The sequence below is a fragment of the Triticum aestivum genome, chromosome 2A (assembly GCF_018294505.1).
Source record: "Triticum aestivum cultivar Chinese Spring chromosome 2A, IWGSC CS RefSeq v2.1, whole genome shotgun sequence".
Taxonomy (NCBI): Eukaryota; Viridiplantae; Streptophyta; class Magnoliopsida; order Poales; family Poaceae; genus Triticum; species Triticum aestivum.
In genome coordinates this window covers 80,355,892-80,376,352 of record NC_057797.1, presented here as the reverse complement: position 1 = coordinate 80,376,352, position 20,461 = coordinate 80,355,892, and the positions used below count along the sequence as shown (strand labels likewise).

The 20,461-nt window shown below is 45.7% G+C and overlaps 3 protein-coding genes, 1 non-coding gene and 1 pseudogene across 4 annotated transcripts in view; all 5 read left to right on the top strand.

Annotated features, from left to right (window-relative positions):
• LOC123191547 (phosphoribosylformylglycinamidine cyclo-ligase, chloroplastic/mitochondrial-like) overlaps positions 1 to 4,184 on the top strand; it is a 61,775-nt pseudogene extending 57,591 nt beyond the window's left edge.
• Positions 4,185 to 4,306: 122 nt separating this feature from the next.
• Positions 4,307 to 6,280, top strand: LOC123187636 (cis-zeatin O-glucosyltransferase 1-like). The gene has a single exon (XM_044599556.1). It carries the CDS (start codon positions 4,523 to 4,525, stop codon positions 5,930 to 5,932), a length of 1,410 nt encoding a protein of 469 aa, XP_044455491.1. The 5' UTR covers positions 4,307 to 4,522; the 3' UTR covers positions 5,933 to 6,280.
• Positions 6,281 to 6,892: 612 nt separating this feature from the next.
• Positions 6,893 to 11,246, top strand: LOC123187635 (RNA pseudouridine synthase 6, chloroplastic). Its single transcript, XM_044599555.1, has 9 exons — positions 6,893 to 7,232; positions 7,329 to 7,457; positions 7,577 to 7,831; positions 7,957 to 8,038; positions 8,623 to 8,738; positions 8,831 to 8,885; positions 8,961 to 9,072; positions 9,573 to 9,742; positions 10,441 to 11,246. Exons 1-9 carry the CDS (start codon positions 7,000 to 7,002, stop codon positions 10,744 to 10,746), a joined length of 1,458 nt encoding a protein of 485 aa, XP_044455490.1. The 5' UTR covers positions 6,893 to 6,999; the 3' UTR covers positions 10,747 to 11,246.
• A 5,382-nt stretch (positions 11,247 to 16,628) lies between these two features.
• Positions 16,629 to 20,461, top strand: part of LOC123191546 (L-type lectin-domain containing receptor kinase SIT2-like) — a 10,563-nt gene continuing 6,730 nt past the window's right edge. Inside the window, exon 1 of the mRNA XM_044604239.1 lies at positions 16,629 to 18,619. Within this exon, the coding sequence (XP_044460174.1) occupies positions 16,629 to 18,619 (1,991 nt within the window). The remainder of the gene's footprint in view (positions 18,620 to 20,461) is intronic.
• On the top strand, positions 19,973 to 20,131 carry LOC123038352 (U1 spliceosomal RNA). Its single transcript, XR_006417814.1, has one exon. It is a non-coding gene; the product is annotated as a U1 spliceosomal RNA (small nuclear RNA).

Sequence of the window (20,461 nt, the reverse complement as noted above, 5' to 3'; positions counted from 1 at the left end):
ACTGTTATCACTGTTACCGTTACCGTTGCTGCTGTTACTATTATCAAAACTATCATACTACTTTGCTACTGATCGCTTTGCTGCAGATAATTAATCTTCAGGTGTGGTTGAATTGACAACTCAGCTGCTAATACCTTCAAATATTCTTTGGCTCCCCTTGTGTCAAATCTATAAATTTGGGTTGAATACTCTACCCTCGAAAATTGTTGTGATCCCTTATACTTGTGGGTTATCACATTTCCTTAGGCCCAAATATGGTGAAGTGTCATGTAGTTGACATTCACATGACACCTGTAAGGGAATCACAACATACATACTATCAAAATATCGAACACATATCAAGTTCACATGATTACTTGCAACATGATTTCTCCGGTGACCCCAAGAACAAAGGTAACTACTCACAAATGATAATCATGCTAAAGATTAGAGGGGTATTAAATAGCATATTGGATTTGAACATATAATCTTCCACCAAATAAACCATATAGTAATCAACTACAAGATGTAATCAACACTACTAGTCACCCACAAGCACCAATCTATGGTTCCAGTAACAATATTGAACACAAGAGATGAACTAGGGTTTGAGATGAGATGGTGTTGTTGAAGATGTTGATGGAGATTGCCCTCCCTAAGATGGGAGAGTTGTTGGTGATGATGATGACGATGATTTCTCCCTCCGGGAGGGAAGTTCCATCGGCGGAATCGCTCCGCCGGAGGGCAAAAGTGCTCCTGCCCAAGTTCCGCCTCGAGACGGCGGCGCTCCGTCCCGAAAGTCCTCTCCTTGTTTTTTCTAGGTCAAAATGACCTATATGCCAGAAGATGGGCACCGGAGGTGGGCCTAGGTGAGCACAACCCACCAGGGCGCACTCAGGTGGGTTGTGCCCACCTGGTGGGCCCCGTCTGATAGTTATTTGCTCCAATATTCATCATGCATTTGATAAAAAAAATCTCCGTGAAGTTTTAGCTTGTTTGGAGTTGTACATAACAGGTGGCCTGACATAGCTTTTCCACGTCCAGATTTCCAGTTGCCGGAATTCTCCCTCTTTGTGTATACCTTGCATATTATGAGAGAAAAGGCATTAGAATTACTCCAAAAATCTTTATTATGGACAAAAACATCATAAATAATAGTAAGAAAACATGATGCAAAATGGACGTATCACAGCCCAGAGGAAACACATCAGCAGACCAATGCTCGACTAGTGTTGATGCACGCATGCTCACACATGTTTGGTCGATCGCAATGTGTGTGTGTCCAGTTGATTATACAGAGTGTAGACCATGTTGAGTTGATGGCCCATTGTTGCAGAAGAAGCTGCTCACACGGGAGTCTCGACGGTGTTGTCAAAGTCGTCACGATCGGTGGTGGCGACGATGGACCAACGATGGACAAGGCATTGACGAGAGAAGCCAACTACGATGCATGAAGACATCCCTTGTATGACACGTCCTGACTTGACACATAGTTCGTGACGAGGAGACGCCTGGTGTCGAGTTGACGCCGATGTCGAAGTACATGCGTGTGAGGCCAGTACAGCATGGGCGACACAAACCGTTTTATGTTCGGTGAACCAAAAAAGAAAGACGCCAGTCAAACGATTGACGAAGAGAACCATCGATGAATCGATAGGAAAAAAAGACTTTCAGGGACAGTTGACAGATACCATGGAGATCGATCTCCCCGGAGCGGCGCAGCGCGGAAGTTGGGGTGTATCTAGGTTTAGGATCTTGTGATATCATGATAGAGGATGAGAATTGAGAGAATGCAATTTGTATCGTATATTCAACCTCTCGGACGAGTGTATATAAAGGTCCTTAAGACTTAGAGTATAGAAGGCCCACTAAATATAATATGTAAACAATTCCTATCTAATTTCATGTTATCTCTAACAACCAAATATAAACTCTGACAGGTATGTGGCTGGCGTGCAAAGAGAACATTGTTGTCTTGATTGTAGTTGTGCCATGATGCTCCATTGGCCTTTTTTAGAAGTTCAAGATCCACTGTCTGGGTCGGACCTTGTATTTGTTGTTTACTCAGGTTGGGCAAAAGAATGTAATGCCATATTCATGATATTTTTTGTTTCCTGTGGTTGGAATGAACAGAGGATGAATACCTCGTGTTTAGCATCGATGGTGTTGGGACAAAGCTGAAGCTTGCATTTGAAACTGGTATTCATGATACAATTCGGATTGACCTGGTACATGATTAATTGCTATATATATGCGCTCTTTGTCACATCTATCACGTGGAGTGAATCAATCCCTATATTTTTGTTCATCATTGAAGGTTGCTATATATATATATCAGTGTCAATGACATCCTAACATCAATGCAAAACCATTGGTCTTCTCAAATTACTATGCTACAGGAAAGCTTGATTTCGATCTTGCAGAGAAGGTAATGTCGGTGTTGTTGTTCACTTAACGCAACATTTGTTGCTTATTGTAATCTTGTCTTCCGCTCATGATGTGCTGTCTATTTATACTTGAATTGTATAGGTTATCAAGTGAATTGTGGATGGATGTGAACAATCAAGCTGTAATTTGATAGGAGAGGTGAGACCTCCTGAGATAAGCTTTTCTCCATAATGAATCTCGTTGAGTCATTTGAATAATTTATCATATATGAACATCTGTATAACTGCAACGATATGTATTGAGTACTTATTTTTATCTTTGGGTGCATGGACAAATTTTTAACTGAAAATATCGTGATATTTGTCGTTGTTCATTTCTTTGTAAATTTGGCATTTACTCTCCATAAACATTCCATATGGACTATGCCTTTTTTGTATAATAAACAATACAAAAGGACATTCCCAATTAAGTAATTGATTGTGACAGACTGCAGAGATGCGTGGTCTCTATGTGGAAGGTGAATAGGATCTTGGTGGTTTTGCCATCGGTGTTGTGGACAAGGATAAGCTCATCGACGGTAAAACACCATGGAGGGAGATATCCTCATTGGTCTTTCTTCAAGCAAGGTTCATTCAAACGGGTTCTCTCTCCTTAGAAGGTATGTTACACTTATCTAGTTCAGTTTGTCTCAAATTTAGATAGAATGACTCATAGTTCAAAATTTATCCGTTTGTTTTCTCATTCTTTTTCTCGAATTGTTTATGGTTTATGATAGCCAAAAAGATTCTTATTCCTAGAGTATTGTACAAAAGTGGACTCTACTTGATTGATCAGTTCCCAAGAAACGATGGCAAAACAAGTACCGTCGTGAAATTCTCATGACACCGACTGTCATCTATGTTAAGCAGGTTAGTCCATATCGATGAATGACCCGTATTTCCCATGGTTTTATTTTTATACCCAAAGTTGTAGCTCAATCATGTTGGATGAAAAAGGTGCTTGAGATCATCAGCAAGGGTGGTGTGAAAGAACTAGCCCATATCACTGGTGGTGGCTTCACTGATAACATCCCGAGAGTATTTCCTTCTGGGCTCGGGGCGAAACTCTTCACTGGATTGTGGGAAGTGCCACCTGTCTTCAAGTGGCTTCAACGAGTAAATATCTAACAAACAAACTTGGTTTGAACATTCTTGGACAATGTATTCACTCTCCCTGTACTTAGTTATTGGATTATTTGGTACATGTTTATAAGTTGGAAAAATTAAAGACGCCGAGATGATGCGGAAGTTCAACATGGGCGTCGGGATGCTCCTTGTGGTACAAGGAGGCAGCTGAGAGAATTATCGAGGAATCAAGCCCTGCTTGTCGCACTGGAGAGGTGATCCAGGGCAAGTGTGTTCACCACGTCCGATGCCTCGCAATTATAAGCTTTCTTCAGCTCGATTTTGGAGTGGTTTGAGATTCCTTTGTTTTGTCGTGTGGGACTTTTTTAAAACTTATTTATCTTAGGCGTGCTTCTGATATTTTTGTACATCTGCTTGTCGTGCTTTTAGGTCTGTTCTTTTTCAAGTGCTCCGCCCGGTAAATTTCCACAGTTTTAATCAGCTCGACAACTACCACATTCTATAGATGAATGAATGACAATCGTCAAAGGGCAATCATCAGGACTCAAACTGAAACTGTTTTCGCGCCTTGGGTATTATTTTAAGATACAGAAGCTACAAATACCATGTGTTACTGACTGTTTGTTATAATCTTCACCATCATTTGAGCAGAATTCTTCCAAGATGGAGCTGAGGCTGCGCGGATTGAAATGAGCTCGGCATAACAACTGAAGCTAACCTGAACAAAGTTTTGCCTTTTCTTTTTAGGAATCTGAACAAAGATAATGGTTATCAGAATCATCATCTCGTCAGCTGGTGTCTGGCATCTTAAATTGCAGAGTAATACAGTACTATTTGCAATTTCAGGTGGAAATTTGGGAACATGTTAATGTGAACGACAAGAGCAGACGGAGCAATAATTTAATCCGGCGTCACGCTGGCGAGTGTCGACTAGTGTGCCTCCTGTCGCGAAAGCTCCGTCTTTTCCAGAGTCAAAAGCGAGCCCGTGAGCCGCCGCCGCCGCCGCGCTCCGATCTGGATCACCCGCGAAGATGGAATCCCTTCCCGTCGCCGTGGTCACCGTGCCGTTCCCGGCGCAGGGCCACCTGAACCAGCTCCTGCACGTGTCGCTGCTGCTCGCGGGGCGGGGGATCCCCGTGCACTTCGCCGCGCCGGAGCCGCACCTCCGGGAGGCCCGCGCGCGCGTGCACGGCTGGGACGCCGGCTCCCTCCTCGCCCTCCGCTTCCGCGCCCTCGACGTCCCGGCGCACGCGTCCCCGGACCCCGACCCGTCCTCGCCGTTCCCCACGCACATGCAGCCCCTGTTCGAGGCCTTCTGCGACGGCGGCGCCGCCCGGGCCTCGCTGGCCTCGCTCCTGCGGGAGCTCTCGGCGTCCCACCGCCGCGTCGTGGTCCTGCACGACCGCATGGCGGCCTTCGCGGCCGTCGAGGCCGCGCGGCTGCCCAACGGGGAGGCGCTCGGGGTGCACTGCCTCGCCGCGTCCTACAACGTCGGGTGGATGGACCCCGGCCACCGCCTCCTGCGGGAGCACGGGATGGTGTTCCACCCGGCCGACGCCTGCGCGACCAAGGAGTTCGTGGCGCTCGCCAAGCGGATGGGCCTGGAGCGCCGCCGCGCGCCCGGCGCCGGCATGGTCGTGAACACCTGCCGCGCGCTCGAGGGCGAGTTCCTCGACGTGCTCGCCGCCCAGAGCGCCTCCTCCTCCGACGGCCACACGCTGTTCGCCATCGGGCCTCTGAACCCGGTGCTGCCCGGCACCGACGCGGCCGCGGCCGCGCAGGCTCCGGCGGAGCGACACGAGTGCCTGGAATGGCTCGACAGGCAGCCGCCGTCGTCGGTGCTGTACATTTCGTTCGGCACGACGTCGTCACTCCGGGCAGAGCAGGTGAGGGAGCTGGCCGCAGCGCTGCGCGACACCAACCAGCGGTTCGTCTGGGTGCTGCGCGACGCCGACCGCGCGGACATGCGCGAGTCGGGCGGCGCGCGCGGGCTCGCGGACGCGGCTGCGGCCCTGCTCGGCGAAGCAGCGGCTCAGGGGACGGGCGTGATGGTCACCGGGTGGGCACCGCAGCTGGAGATCCTGGCGCACGGCGCGACGGCGGCCTTCATGAGCCACTGCGGGTGGAACTCGACGGTGGAGGGGCTGAGTCACGGGAAGGCCATCCTGGCGTGGCCGATGCACAGCGACCAGCCATGGGACGCGGAGCTGGTGTGCAAGTACCTCGGGGCCGGCGTCCTCGTGCGGCCATGGGAGGAGCGGGGGGGCGTCACGCCGGCGGCCGCCATCCGCGAGGCCATCGAGAGGGCGATGCGATCGGAGGAAGGGGCGACGGTCCGGGAGCGGGCGAGGGCGCTCGGGCAGGCCGTTCGCGCCGCCGTGGCCGACGGCGGGTCCTCGCGCCGGGACCTGGACGACCTCGTGGCGTACGTGACGAGGTGACGGACCGATCGACGCCTCGACGGCGCGGCAAGCCGGCCATAGATGGGCAACGTGGAGCTGTCAAGTTAAAGGTCCATGACTGTTTACCACTAGGTGAAATTGTGACGGCGTGGAAGGAATACTAAGAGTGACATGACTGTCGTCGAGTCGAGCTAACCAGTGTCATCGCATCACAACCAGAGACTCCCTGGCAATGTTTCCCTGCTACCTAGACCTAGATCCACAACCAGAGAAATACTACGACATAGTTGGAGAAATTTGACCGTATTGATATTTCTAGATGAATCTAACTGGATTTCAAGTGTAAATTCGCTTTACAGCTTCATAAACAGAATGATTTCAAGTGTAAATGTCGAGTATGGAAGGCGGGGCAGAGAGCCCAAAATGAAGGCACCACATGACTAGCCCAAAAGGGAGCAAATAGTAGCATTGCGTCGCCAGGAGGCGCCACCAATAAACCCCTCGAAACAACACCATGCCCTAGACTGATATTCTCGGCAGCCGGTCAAACAAGCCACGATGAATCCGAGGTGCTGGTAAGCACATGTTTTGTATCGTGGTAGATGATGATGTGATTGGAACAACATTCTTTGACACGACGAAGCCACATTACTTCAACTATTATGAAGTTTGTATGACCTTCGAAAGTTGCCTAAGAAAAACACATGATTTGGGTGGTTAGGGGATGCTTGATTAGATAGTGAGGGAAGAAGAAAAAAGATGCAATTTATACTAACATTCAAAAGAAACAATACACGGGATTAGAATATTATTAGGTCTCATTTTAAGTTCCGATCAAAACTTGTAAGTTTTTTTTGTGAATAAGAGAAAAATTATATGCCCCAATGTATTCCAGAACGACAATTTTTGTTCCTGAAGAATGCAATCCTAGATCCCTTTTCTGCAAATTTCTGTTAGTTTAGGCAAAGTTTAGATGAAAAACACCCCCTCCTCACGCCCGAATATCATATCACACACAAAAAAAAAATCACAATCTTATCTTAGAAGGGCAAAACCGCCAGCAAAGGGGAAAAGCCGAACCCCGCCGGCCGCCGCCACCCGCCGGAATGACGAAGCCCGCGGCGTCCTTGGCCTCCCTCCTCCCGCAGCTGTGGCACCGGCCCTTGCCGCCGCCGCCCCTCCTCCCCCGCGCCCTCTACTCCTCCTCCCCGCTCCTCACCACCCACCGCCGCACCCCACGCCACCGCCTCCGCGTCTCCCCCACCACGCACCTCGACGCCGCCGCCGCCGCCAGGGCAACCAGGGCCGCTGACCCCGTAGAGGCCCTCACAGCCACCTCGTAAGCTCCCCTCAACCCCACCCTTGCCAACAGCTTCTGCTCCGCTCCGCAGGCAGCACACTGACGGCGTTGGCATCTACTGCGCTTTGTCTGCAGGTACCCAGCGTACGACAGGCTTCTGCCCTGCCGGTCCAAAGACGACCCTCCGAGGATCGAGCACCTCGTCGCCCGGGAAGACGAGGTCGCCGGCGATTTCATCTCGAGGTCCCTCAACCTCCCCCCTATGTAAGCACCCATACGCTCTGTATCTGTATCTGTTACGCTAGCTAAGCTTATTGCAAGGTGAAATGCGTAGGCTAGGCCGGAGCAAGCACGAGTGATTTGGTAACATTGTGCGCGTGAAGGTACGTTGCAGATCTCATCAAGTTTGGGGCCGTGTACTACGCTCTTGTTGCGCCGCAGCCGCCTCCCTACGCCGCTCCGGAGCATGTGAGGATCTTCAGGGAGGTGACAGAGCCTTCGCTCCTTCGCCGGAGGGCGTCCATTAAAGGGAAGACCGTCAGGGAGGCGCAGAAGACGTTCCGTGTGACCGACCCCAGCCAGCGCCTTGAGGCGGGCACTTATCTAAGGGTTCATGTACATCCCAAACGGTTCCCCAGGTAGTAAAATTCTCTAGGTGTTTTTATCTGCTAGGATGGTTTGCATTGGTGATTGCTATGAGTTATGCTGAGTGACCAAATTGGTTTGGGTGCTAACGAATCTGTGGTTTGCCAAATATTGTCAGGTGTTATGAAATTGACTGGAAATCCAGGGTAGTGGCGACGACCGATGACTTTGTTGTCCTCAATAAGCCAGCTGCAACATCAGTATGTTCATCTTTCTTTCCTTTCTCCCAGATGTTTGCGTCTACTGTACATTTCCAAGGCCACACATATATGAGAATTAAAAGTACTGGTTATGTTTCTGCAAGTAGCTATCTGGTTTCTCTAATTTAGCTAAGCACTTATTACTCCCCCCGTCCCATAATATAAGAGTGTTTTTGACACTAGTGTCAAAAACGCTCTTATATTATGGGACGGAGGGAGTATCTGTGTCTTTTCAAAATTACATTGACTACGCAATCCATTTACTTCACTAAATGCTGGTTCCAATAAATTTGAATGTAACTAAATGGTGGCTTCATAAAATTAATTTAAGTGTAGCTAAATGCTGGCCTCACAGAATTTAAGAGAAAAGCTACATGCCACTGATGTAAATGCACAAAGTGTAAGATTAGGATTGTTCATGAAACATAAGTTAAAAAAAGGATTATTCATGAAACATGAATTTTAGTTTCAGAGCTAGTGAGTTGAGGAAAGATCCAGTTACTGCATTAGAATATGGATAGAAGTTTAAGAGTCCAGAGTCCAAAGCCCAAACTAATATCCTTTGATAATTTTTGAATGTCTAGGTAGGAGGGGCAACCGATAATATTGAGGAATCCTGCGTGGTTTTTACTTCGCGTGCATTAGGATTGGCGAGCCCTTTAATGACAACTCATCAGATTGATAACTGTTCTGAGGGCTGGTTTGTCTTTTGCTAACATACTTACATAAACCATATGTTGTGGAATGCAAATAACTAATCCTGTCCTTTTCACTTAATTTGAGAATCTGCAGTGTGGTATTGTCTAAAACCAAGGAATTCTGCTCAGTTTTCCATGGATTGATAAGGGTATGTTCTTTTATTGCTCACGATAACATGTTGCTCTGTGAACCTCTGGTGACATGATTTTTTCTTCTGCAACAGGAAAAACAGGTTAAAAAAGTTTATCTCGCACTCACAACAGAACCTGTGTCTCCAGGAATAATTACTCATTACATGCGCCCCCTTAATCGTGCTCCCAGACTTGTTTCAGAAGGTAATCCCCGACCTGCAGTTTATTGCTCTAGTATGTTTGAGTGTTAAAGTTGTTGGCTTGAGTTGAAGTGTACATGTATTTGGATTGCAATTCACAAACATATTAGACTTCAGGTAAAATATCCTACTTAGCATATATGCAGTAACACACCATCGTTACATTGTGACCGTTCATTATGATTTCATTGAAGATAAATAATTGTTTACGTATAGAACTCACATAGTACATGTATGCGAGATTTTTGTGTGCGTTGCCTTGTCACTCATTCAATTGTGTCAATGCTGTTTGGATGTTAAAGAATTATGCTGTCTTTGACGGTTTGACCTGACTGAAACAAGTATGCTGCATAAACTTCTAGCCTAACTGGTCGTTCTGAAGTTATAAACTAATAATTAATTAGTGCAATATTGTCTTAATGTTAGATATTGTACCAGACATGTATAGATATTCTGCTATACTTACATTAGTAGATTATTAATGTTTTTCTCATACTTTGCCAGATCATATTGAAAGATGGCATCTCTGTCAAATGGAGATACTGGACTGTAAGAAGGTTCCATGGCCAAAACCTTTGATAACAAAAGTCCACAAAGTGGACAACTGTGGGTGGCCCAAACAGGAAGCTGCCTATGAATGTAAAATCAATCTCATGACAGGGAAAACTCATCAAGTATCGTATCTCTCTTCTTCAAACTAATTGCTTTTTTATTTAAGGTTTACCATTCATCTGCGATGTTATAAATTCTTACTGTATGGAAGGACACCATTAAAGACCTTCCTTTTTCTTTTTCTTTCGGTAGCCTAAGTTTATTAAAACTAACACGCTCGTGGCTAGGAATATAATACTCTGATGTAAACTGTAAAACACTATTTGCCTATTTCTGCTTTTCTTATTTAATGTACTCAGAACATTTACATGGATCATATGGGATAGTAGTTTCATGGATCAAGAATGCCTCGGTTAATCTTGACAGTGCATAATTGCCTTTTTCTGCTTGTGTTATTTAACGTAATCAGAACATTTAGATGGATCATATGGGATAGTAGTTTCATGGATCAAGAATGCTTCGGTTAATCTTGACAGTGCATGTAGCCCTGATACTTCTCATATTCAAAACTGGTATAGGAAGTTCCCTTTGTTTCCTCCTTGATGCGTGGATATACAGAATAAAGAGTACCAATGTGATTCTGTGGTTGCTCTTAAGCTAAATCTGCAGTTATCTTCTTTTCTTACATTGGAGTACAGTGCTCCTTGTAAATTGAACAATTTGTCAGTGTTGCAATTGTTTCATTCATTGGTACAATCTTTCTCCACAATGTTGCTTACAACCACGCAAGTGTGTAATTTGTAAATTCAATGATATGCAGATTAGAGCACAACTGGCTGCTATAGGCGCTCCGATTGTAGGGGATTCTGCGTACATGACTGGAGCGATCGCAGCAATGGCTGACCCAAGCATAAACCCATATGGTAGGGCGAGCCTGAATTACAGCAGTGAAGAGGAAAAAGCTGCTGCTGTTGAAGCATGGGTTGCTTGCCATGGCAAGGAACCAAAATCCGTAATTGGTCTGCAAGCATCTGAGATATCCTGGGATCATGAAGGCGAGCACCACTATTACAAGGCTGGGGCCCCTTGGTGGCGGCAAGACGCGGTGGAGTCCGACCTGGTTTGAGCAGAGAACCACACCCCTGAAACAGTTGCCCCCCTTAACCTGAAGGGTCCCGAACCGCGCATCCTCCGGTGGAGTGAGGGATTCGAGGTGGCTCACCAAGAAACATGCCCAACATATCGTAACTGTTTTTGGGCCGGAATGCCTCGCCACCAGCAGCTAGAACCAGATTGACACACTGAAGATCTTCTGGCAGAATGTTTCACGTCTCCTTTGTGACCGGTGTTGGAAACTGTAGCTGGTGCAATTCGGGACAGTGGTGCACTGCCAATGCAGTTTTGCCAGTTTTTTTTTGCCGGGGTACCAGAATTTTTTCTTATGGGTGGGTTTACCAGATTTTGGCTAGGTGTTGTAGATCTGGGTTTACCAGATTTTGGCTAGGTGTTGTAGATCTGTGAAATGGCAGCTGTATCTCGTAGTAGTTTTGGCTCGTCCTCCTTCTGTACTCTGCCTCAAGATCGAAAGGAAATTGATTGGTTGTGGTGTAGAACTTGTCAGTGGAAGCGCGTGGCCCATGCTAGATTTGGGCTGCCTTTCCCTGATCCAGCAAGCTCTGAAAAGGAGGGAGGCATTTTTTGTTCCGCTGTCTTCTCTTTCGGAGAGCGGACGTCCTGGACGCAGCGGCATCATATCCGGCCGCGCGTGAGGCGAGGTGATCCGCATTAAACTTTGTTAAAATAATGTAAAGAGTAAATAAACAGCTAGATTTAATGTGTCTACTATAACGCGCTAAAACTAACACAACACACAATTTAGAGGGTGCTTGGATCCAAGAGACTTATTTTAGTCTGACTAAAAATAGTCTCTTTAAGGCTAAAGTTCCAAGCACCCCTGACTAAAGAGGGGCTAAAACTAGTCTTGACACTAATTTTTTTTAGTCAGGGGTACCCTATTAAAATATGAATTAGTCCTTTCTCTTCTCATTTAACTCCTCTCTTTTAACACATGCGAGTTTTAAATTGGAGGGCTTGGAGGATAATAAATGCTTATTAATTTAATTTTAGTCTCTTTAGTATTTGGATCCAAGAGTGCTACTCGGTTAAATGATCACCTACAGGCCACTCACAGCTGTTACCATTGGCCGACTAGCCTTCTTGTTGGCAAAAATTAGCCAACAAGCTCTTTCTCGGTTTTGGTTATCTGGCAGCATCATATTGTTGACAAATTAGTATTGTATATACGCAGCTGCGTGGTGAGCACATAGCGAACTATTCTTTCGTCTTTTAATTAGTATTGTATATACACATGCGCAATTGTCAGACTTTTGGGAATATATAAATAATATTTGAAAATTTCTCTGCTGAGGTACGAGTTGGAGAGATTTTCCCCTGCCGGTGACATAAGGACCGCAATTAAACTTCCCGTGATAGGCATGCACATGTCACATGTGCCGGCCGGCGGGACGAGTGGTTGACAGTTCGTGTCACACAATATTGTTGAAGAGAGCCCGGATAGATCAAGCATCATAGGCTTTGCCCGTTTTTTCCACGAAAAGGACGCAGATCTAGTTAAAAATTCACCCGGGTACAAAACATACCAAACATAATATAAATTATACCGAGATCTCTAGACCATTGAACAACCACTGTTGTTACCAGAACGAGTTGCTGACGCGTCGCTATCGCCGCTTCCATATCGAAGTTGTCCTGACCTTGTCAATGAAAGCCGAAAAATCTCCGTGCATGTGCCCTTAAAGATCAACGGTCCGGAGCCGCAGTCGTCGCCATTGAACACTTGATCCGATTTGAAAATCCTGGCCGTAAATACTACCATCGCACTTGCAAAAATAATACGAAAAATGTATTTGGCAACCGTGTGACAGATTGCAAAACTGCCACACAATCCCATCAATGTCCACGGACACGATCCCGCCGCCCGATTGACCCGCACCGTTTCGCTTCTCCCGCGCACGATCTTCTCATGATCCCATCTAGCAGTTCCGCTTCTCCCGCGCGTGTGATATTTTTTTTCCTCTGTGCGCAAAAAAATTAGCGCTAAGTGGGGTTCAATCCCTCAACCAACAGGTTCGCATGTAGGCTGAGTACCACTGGAATAATTTCATTGGCATGTGCACAAGAGGATTAGCTAAGTATTCAGGTTGTCAGAGTTCAGATGGATCCAAACCAAGATTTGATCCATCTCGTGCTCGCGTAAATAGAAAAGCTTGGGCACTCTCTAACAACTGACTAATGTTCAAAATTTGCTGCTACTATATATATCGGCATCTCAATTTCCGTACATCTCAACTTCCGTAATTCTATATTTGTTTTAGCTGACGATGGTAACTTTGGTCCGAATGAAAAAATTGTTGAAACATTTCCCTGATAATCTATGTGTAAACAACATGTTAATGTATGCACCGCAAACCTGATAACATATGAACACACACACGATGGTAACTTTGACTGGGGAAAAAGTTGTTGAATTTTACCACGGTAACTTCTATGTCCATAACATGGAAACTTAAGATCTGCAGATCTGATAACTCACATACAAACATAGTGGTAACTTTTTGACCTAAGGAAAAGAGTTGGTGAAACATACTTTTGTAATTTTTGTGTAAAAAGTCTGGTAATATACGCACCGCAGTGTTGGGAACTTACATACAAACACCACGATAAACTTTGATCGGAGAAAAAATGTTAAAAACATACCCCAGTAATTTCTACGTAAATAGCATGATAATATATGCGTTGCAAACCTAATAACTTAGATATAAACACCACAGTATCTTTTACCTAGGAAAGCCAACTTACAAGCATGCCTTCACCTCCACGCCCCTCGTGACCACCTAGCTGGCATCACCACCGTCGGCGTGTGACAACAACCTTGGCAGGAGCAGGAAGAGACTTCACTGCAAGGTTACATTGCCTAGTAGGCTCCCGAAATGTTCGATGAAGTGCGTGTCTGGTTCTTCCTGGTGTGGATAGTAGTTGTGGTCGAAAATGACATGTAACTTTTGATCAAATAAGATTTTTAAAGCAGCGTAGGCTTGATAATTTGCATATAAACATTATGATACCTTTTGACTCAGGGTAAACAAATATTAGAAAATATACCTACGATAATGTTTGTGTAATAGCATGATAACATACGCATTGCAGACTTGATAACTTACGTCCAAAACATCACGATAATTTTTGACCTGGGAAAAAATACCGTTGAAACAATACTCCGGTAATTTTGATGTAAAAACATGGTTTTTAAGCAACCCAGACCTGATAACTTACAAACAAAATCATGTTGATTTTTTGACCTGAGACTTTTTTGTTCGAGACATGCCCGGTAATTTCTATGTAAATAACATGGTGATATAAACTCCAATAACCGATAACTTAGATACAAACATGTAACTTTTTGACCCAGAAAACTTTTTGTCAAAAAACACATCGCGGTAACATTAACCAAGGATGAAAAAGTTGTTCGGCGAGAACTTCTGTGAAGATAGCATGCTAATGTACGAACCGTTCACCTGATAACTTGCGTATAAACAACGCGGTAAATTTGACGAAGGGGGGAACAGTTGTTGAAAAATATACCCTGGTAATTTTTATGTAAATAGCATGGTCATATAAGAATTCAATACTGATAACTTAAGTACAAATACCGCCGTGACATGTTTGACCATGGAGGAAAAAGTTGCTGAAAAAATATAGCACGGTAAGTTCTATGTAAATAACATGGTAATATAAGAATTCCATATCTGATAACTTAAATACAAACACCACGGTAACATTTTTTTGACTAACGAGGAAAAAGTTGCTGGAAAGTATAGCACGGTAATTTTTATGTAAATTGCATGGTAATATAAGAATTTCATACCTGATAACTTAAGTACAAACACCGCGGTAACATTATTGACCAAGGAGGAAAAAGTTACTAAAAATATAGCACGTTAGCTTAAGTACAAACAGCACGGTAACATTTTTGAACAAGGAGAAAAAAGTTCCGGAAAAATATAGCATGGTAATTTCTATGTAAATAGTATGGTAATATACGAACCTCATACCTGATAAATTTAGTCCAAACACTGCGGTAACATTTGACCAAGAGGGAAAAGGTTGTTGAAATACTGTGGTGATTTGCATCTGAAAAGGAAGGGAAGGGGACGCCTGAGTTTGTGAACCATCTGAACCGGTGCAAAACGTCCATAAAAAAGTTCCAAATCCCAGACAAGTGAGTCTGTCTGTTTGAATTTTCAGTTTCATGCAATCTCATTTCAGGAAGGTACAAGTAGCGTGTAAGTTGAAAGAAACCAATAAGATGGTGTAGCCCAGTTGATTGTTGTTGCTAAATTAGTTGTGGTAGGTTGTGGGTTCGATCCCCCCTCCTAGTGTATTTTTTCGCTTTTTTCAAGCTGCAAATGTGCGTGCGCAGAATCGGGACAGGCCCGCCCCCAGCGGTGGGATTCAGGTGGCCCAGAAAATCGGGCGAAGGGAGAGGTTAGTGCGGGGGGAATAGGATGGCCCAGAAAATCGGGAGAAGAAGGAATGGGTTTCGTGCGACACGAGAGGGTGTGATGATTTTCGCAATCTGGCACACAGTTGCCAGTTATCACAGTCCAAAATAATAATAATACTCCCATCACATACACACGACAAAAAACTCTAACATCATTGTCTCGAAAAGCTGGCAGGAATCTATTGTAGAGCTTCATCTTATCCTCCCCGATCGAGGAACATGAGGAATATCAAAACCCAATATCTTAGTTTCGTCTAATCACGCGAGGGGAAAGAAAGAATTTTGCAGGCTAGCTAGCCGCCGGCGGCTTTGCCTGTCGCAATCCATACTATTAGATCCTGATGTGTTCATGCATGAAAAGTAGCATATGCCAAAAATTAAGATACTCCTCATAAAATAAACTTATTCCCTTCGTACCAATGCATTGGTACATTATGAAATTTAGATAATCAACACGCTTAGGCGCGATGCATTAACTCCTTGCCTCATTCTTTGTTTTTTTTTGCCACGAACAAAGGAACCAATCAACAGGGAACGTGGGAGGTACAAGCCTTCAATGACTTGAGTATATCGAGCACGACATGCAGTGGTTAGTTTTGCAGGATGTTCTGCATGCAAAAGGATTAATTAGCAAATAAACATCATGTTCTCTCATTTTTTTTCTTTGTCTTGGTCGTCGCGATGCATCACCTAAAGATGCCTAATGCACCAATATGGAGGGATTAGCACTTTGACTCTATGTAAGGCCTGTCCTTAGGACAAGTTAATGCAACCTCATTTTCAGTGTTGATGATGCCTTGATGCACACTTGGTCGACCAAGACAACGGCCGATTATTCAAATTGATTTGTTAGTGCCGGGTGGATTGTTGAAATGTGGTGTTTGCTGGCACCTTGATCTTGACATCTTACTCCCGAGAATCAAATGGCGGTGACTCAGTGCCCGTTAGGAGCCCCTCTGCTCCATAGCTCTGCCACGGAGCGGAGCAGGCTGCAGTTCAAATTTCCAGAGCGGTGGAATAGGTGCTCCGCCAGATTCATGGAGCTGGTGGATTATCAAACAGACCCTTAGAAATATTTATTTCTCACTCGCATACACGAAATAGCGAAACAGTGTAATTTGAAATCAGTTGTATTTGACTTTTAACCTGGTAGAATGTGTAGCAACAGTAGAGTATTTTCTCTCTCTAAACAAAGACATTACGACAAGGGAAGAAACGAGCGGATCATATCGAGTAGCTAGCTAGTGTCAAGTTTGTGTACTTCTTCTGTGGTCGCCTTGAATGTGAGCAAAATAATATCCGTACTCACCAAAAAAGTCAATGAATGATTCGCGCTGGCTTTGACTTTGACAAGTCGCCATAGTTCATCAGCATCAGCTAAGCTGCAGAGAGCCAGATATTATAATTTGCATCGCCAGCAGATCATGGATCGATATCCAACCATCACCATGTCAGTGCTGCTTCTATACATCTTCCTCAGCACCGCAGCCCTTAACCTACCAGCCATGGCTGCCGGAGAAGATGAGTTCGTCTTCTCCGGCTTCAAGGGGGCCAACATCACCGTGGACGGCGTCGCCACGGTGACCCGGAACGGCCTTGTCGATCTGACCAGTGGCCAGGAGACTCTCAAAGGCCATGCATTCTACCCTGCTCCGCTACGGTTCCGTGAGGAGTCCCCCAACGGCAACGGCACGGCGGTGAAATCCTTCTCCGTCTCATTCGTGTTCGCCATCTACCCCAACTACCGGCCCAGCCAGGGCATGGCCTTCTTCATCGCCAAGAGCACCGACTTCTCCTCCGCCCTCCCTACGCAGTGGTTCAGCGTCTTCAACAGCGCCAGCCAGGGCAACTCCAGCAACCACATCTTCGCCGTCGAGCTGGACACCGTCAACAACAGGGACCTGCACGACATCGACGCCAACCATGTCGGGATCAACGTCAACAGCGTCGTCTCTAACAAGTCCACCACCGCCGGCTTCTACGACGACGAGACCGGCTCCTTCAACGCCTTGAACCTCACCAGCGGCGAGAGGCTGCAGCTCTGGGTAGACTACGAGAGGGAGGCGACGCGAATCAACGTGACCATGTCTCCGCTGGGCATGGCCAAGCCAGCAAGGCCGCTCGTCTCTGCCATCTACGACCTCTCGACGGTGATCACCGAGGACGCGTTCCTTTGCTTCGGCTCCTCGGCCGGCAGGGACGGCAGCCGCCACTACATACTTGGCTGGAGCTTCTCTTCATCAGGGGGGCCTGCGCCGGCCATTGACATCCGGAAACTGCCACCGTTGCCTCGTCTTGGCCCCAAGCCTCGGTCCAAGGCCCTGGAGATCGTGTTGCCATTAGCAACGGCCACTTCTGTCCTCGCCGTGGGAGTCACCATTTTCCTGCTCGTGCGAAGGCATCGGAGGTACGCCGAGCTGCGAGAAGATTGGGAGGTTGAGTTCGGGCCTCACCGGTTCCCGTACAAGGATCTCTACCATGCCACACAAGGGTTCAAGAACAAGAACCTGCTCGGGGTTGGCGGCTTCGGGAGAGTGTACAAAGGGGTGCTGCCGAAATCAAAACTTGAGATAGCCGTCAAGAGGGTGTCGCACGAGTCCAAGCAAGGCATGAAGGAGTTCATCGCTGAGGTCGTCAGCATAGGACGGCTCCAACACCGTAATCTCGTGCACTTACTCGGCTACTGCCGGCGAAAAGGCCAACTGTTTCTGGTGTACGACTACATGCCCAACGGAAGCCTTGACAAGTACTTGTACCATCGTCGTCAGGACGATGACAACAAGCTGCAGCCTGCTCTGAACTGGGCTCAAAGGTTTAAGATCATCAGAGGCGTCGCATCTGGATTGCTCTACCTTCACGAGGAGTGGGAACAAGTTGTCATCCACAGGGATGTCAAAGCAAGCAACGTGCTCCTTGATGCTGAAATGAATGCCCGGCTAGGTGATTTTGGCCTTGCACGTTTGTACGACCATGGCGTCGATCCACAGAGCACGCATGTGGTTGGCACCATAGGATACCTAGCTCCCGAGCTAGCATGCACCGGAAAGGTAACCCCTCTTACCGATGTGTTTGCGTTTGGCATATTCATCCTTGAAGTCGTCTGTGGACAACGGCCAATCAAGCAAGATGCACGAGAAAAACATCCCATGTTAGTTGATCGGGTTCTTGAGCATTGGCACGGTGGATCACTCCTCGACACGGTGGACGTTGAACTGCATGGCGAGTATGATGTAAATGAGGCAAACTTAGCACTCAAGCTTGGACTATTGTGCTCGCACCCATTCATGGACGCTAGGCCTACCATGCGCCAAGTAATGCAGTACCTTGACGGTGACCGCACAGCACCAGAGCTATCATCACCAGTGGACACCAACTTCGAGATGCTCGCTGCAATGCAAAACGAAGGTTTTGACCCGTACGTCATGTCATATCCTTCTTCCAAGGCAAGCCATGGCGCAACATCCATTGTCTCAGGTGGAAGATGACTCCATGAATGCCTAGGCCAGCCGCCTTTTTGTTCCTCGTAAGATCAGGGGTCTTCTCTGCAACATCTTCCAATTTGCCACAATGTTTTCTGCCATGTGGGTTCTGTCGGTAAACTTCTGAATATTTGTATGAAATGCTAGTTTCCTTACTTTTGTACCTCTATATGTTTTCCAAGGAGGTGACGCCCTTGTATTGTATGCATGCTCAGGTTAGTAGGCACTCTATTGTAAAACCCCAGGCTTGTTACCGAAAGCGATAATTCTACCCGTGCCGGTATGTAACGGCAATGTATCCGCCGTCCGCCTTGGCATCAAGATTGGTGCGGTGAGTTGCGGTATAAAGATGTGAAACATTTCACTAGAGTTGTGGTATAAAGATTGATATTTCCGAGGCTACATATTTTAGTGTGTAAAACTAATATTCCTGAGTTATACGTGAAATTGAAATACGATATTGGGTAAATATATTTCTAGAATATCAGTTCCAGACACTGAAATGAGAAGATTCAAAAATATCATATTTCAAAAGTCACTCAGTTAAAACAGTATAATTTCAGTAATTTTGAAAAAAGGATCTGAAAGAATTAGTTTTACTTCTTTTAGATAATTAACCAGTTTCACATTTTTTAAATAACCAGTTTCACACTGAAATCTGCTTCATATATATATGAAAACAGATTTCATTCAATCCAAAAAATGTAATTTCGCTAATTTCAAAACAATGATTTCAGTCCTTTCAAAAAACTAGTTTCACTCATTTCGTAAAACTAATTTCACTCATTAAAAAAATGATTTCACTCAATTCAAAAAATGATTTCACTCAATTCAAAAAACTAATTTAACTCATTTCATAAAAACTGATTTAATCAGTTCGAAATACTGATACACCACTCATTTAATTTTTTTAATTCCACTCATTTTATTCAGTTCAAAATAATGATTTCGCTCATTTAAAAAAATGATTTCACTTATTTCAAAATGCTGTTTTCACTCATTTCCAAGAACTGTGGCACTGTATGGGACTCTCTCTCTCCAACTCTAAAATAGTCAATTGGGCCATAGAATATAGGAGGCAAGGGAGATCAGAGGTTGACTTGTAACAGCACCCCTTGTATGTGTGAAACCAAAGGAGCAGCCGAGTCTGAAGATCACAGACTTTTCAAAAGTATGACACTTGTTTTTCATGCCACTTGGATTGGACGTACTAGTGCTAAAAATTAAGAACAACAGTATATTTTGGTTGGTTGGAAGTTGCGCGGTGCGAGACCGGATTGGCCGAGAAAAGTTCTACGGGACGGGGTTTATGGCTGATCAAGAAGAGTCATGGCCTAGGCTAGTGGCCCACATTGCACTTTGTGGATGCGCTGGCTTATCATCTTCCCTTTAACGGAGAGTGGACGTAAATTTGTGATAGAGGAGGTACGCGTTCGCGTGACCCCTGCTCTAAAAAAATGGATGAAGGACCAACTGGAGTAATACTTATTTTCTGAATAATCCTACACTCACGGACTTTTACGGAGGCCTTAACGCTAATTAATCTCCCCATCCCCCCCTTCTCGGATCCGGCTTGCCTGCTCCCTTCCCATGCTCCCATTCATGCTCCCAGTCCATCCTACGGCTGTCTTTTTCTTTTTTTTCTTTCTAATCTAATCATCTCCCCCCTGATTTTAAGGGGGTGGGGCCGGGCCTTATTTTGTTCCAATCAAACCATGCCACGTATGCGGGAGCACGGATGGGCGCACGTCGGGGGAGCAGGCAAGTCTCGTCCCCCC

What these genes read in the sequence shown, in the direction of transcription:
- LOC123187636 (XM_044599556.1), top strand. Translation starts at nt 4,523, where the DNA reads ATGGAATCCCTTCCCGTCGCCGTGGTCACCGTGCCGTTCCCGGCGCAG.
- LOC123187635 (XM_044599555.1), top strand. Translation starts at nt 7,000, where the DNA reads ATGACGAAGCCCGCGGCGTCCTTGGCCTCCCTCCTCCCGCAGCTGTGG. An exon ending in GAGGCCCTCACAGCCACCTC is followed by an intron (nt 7,233 to 7,328) that starts GTAAGCTCCCCT and finishes CTTTGTCTGCAG; the next exon opens with GTACCCAGCGTACGACAGGC. An exon ending in TCCCTCAACCTCCCCCCTAT is followed by an intron (nt 7,458 to 7,576) that starts GTAAGCACCCAT and finishes GTGCGCGTGAAG; the next exon opens with GTACGTTGCAGATCTCATCA.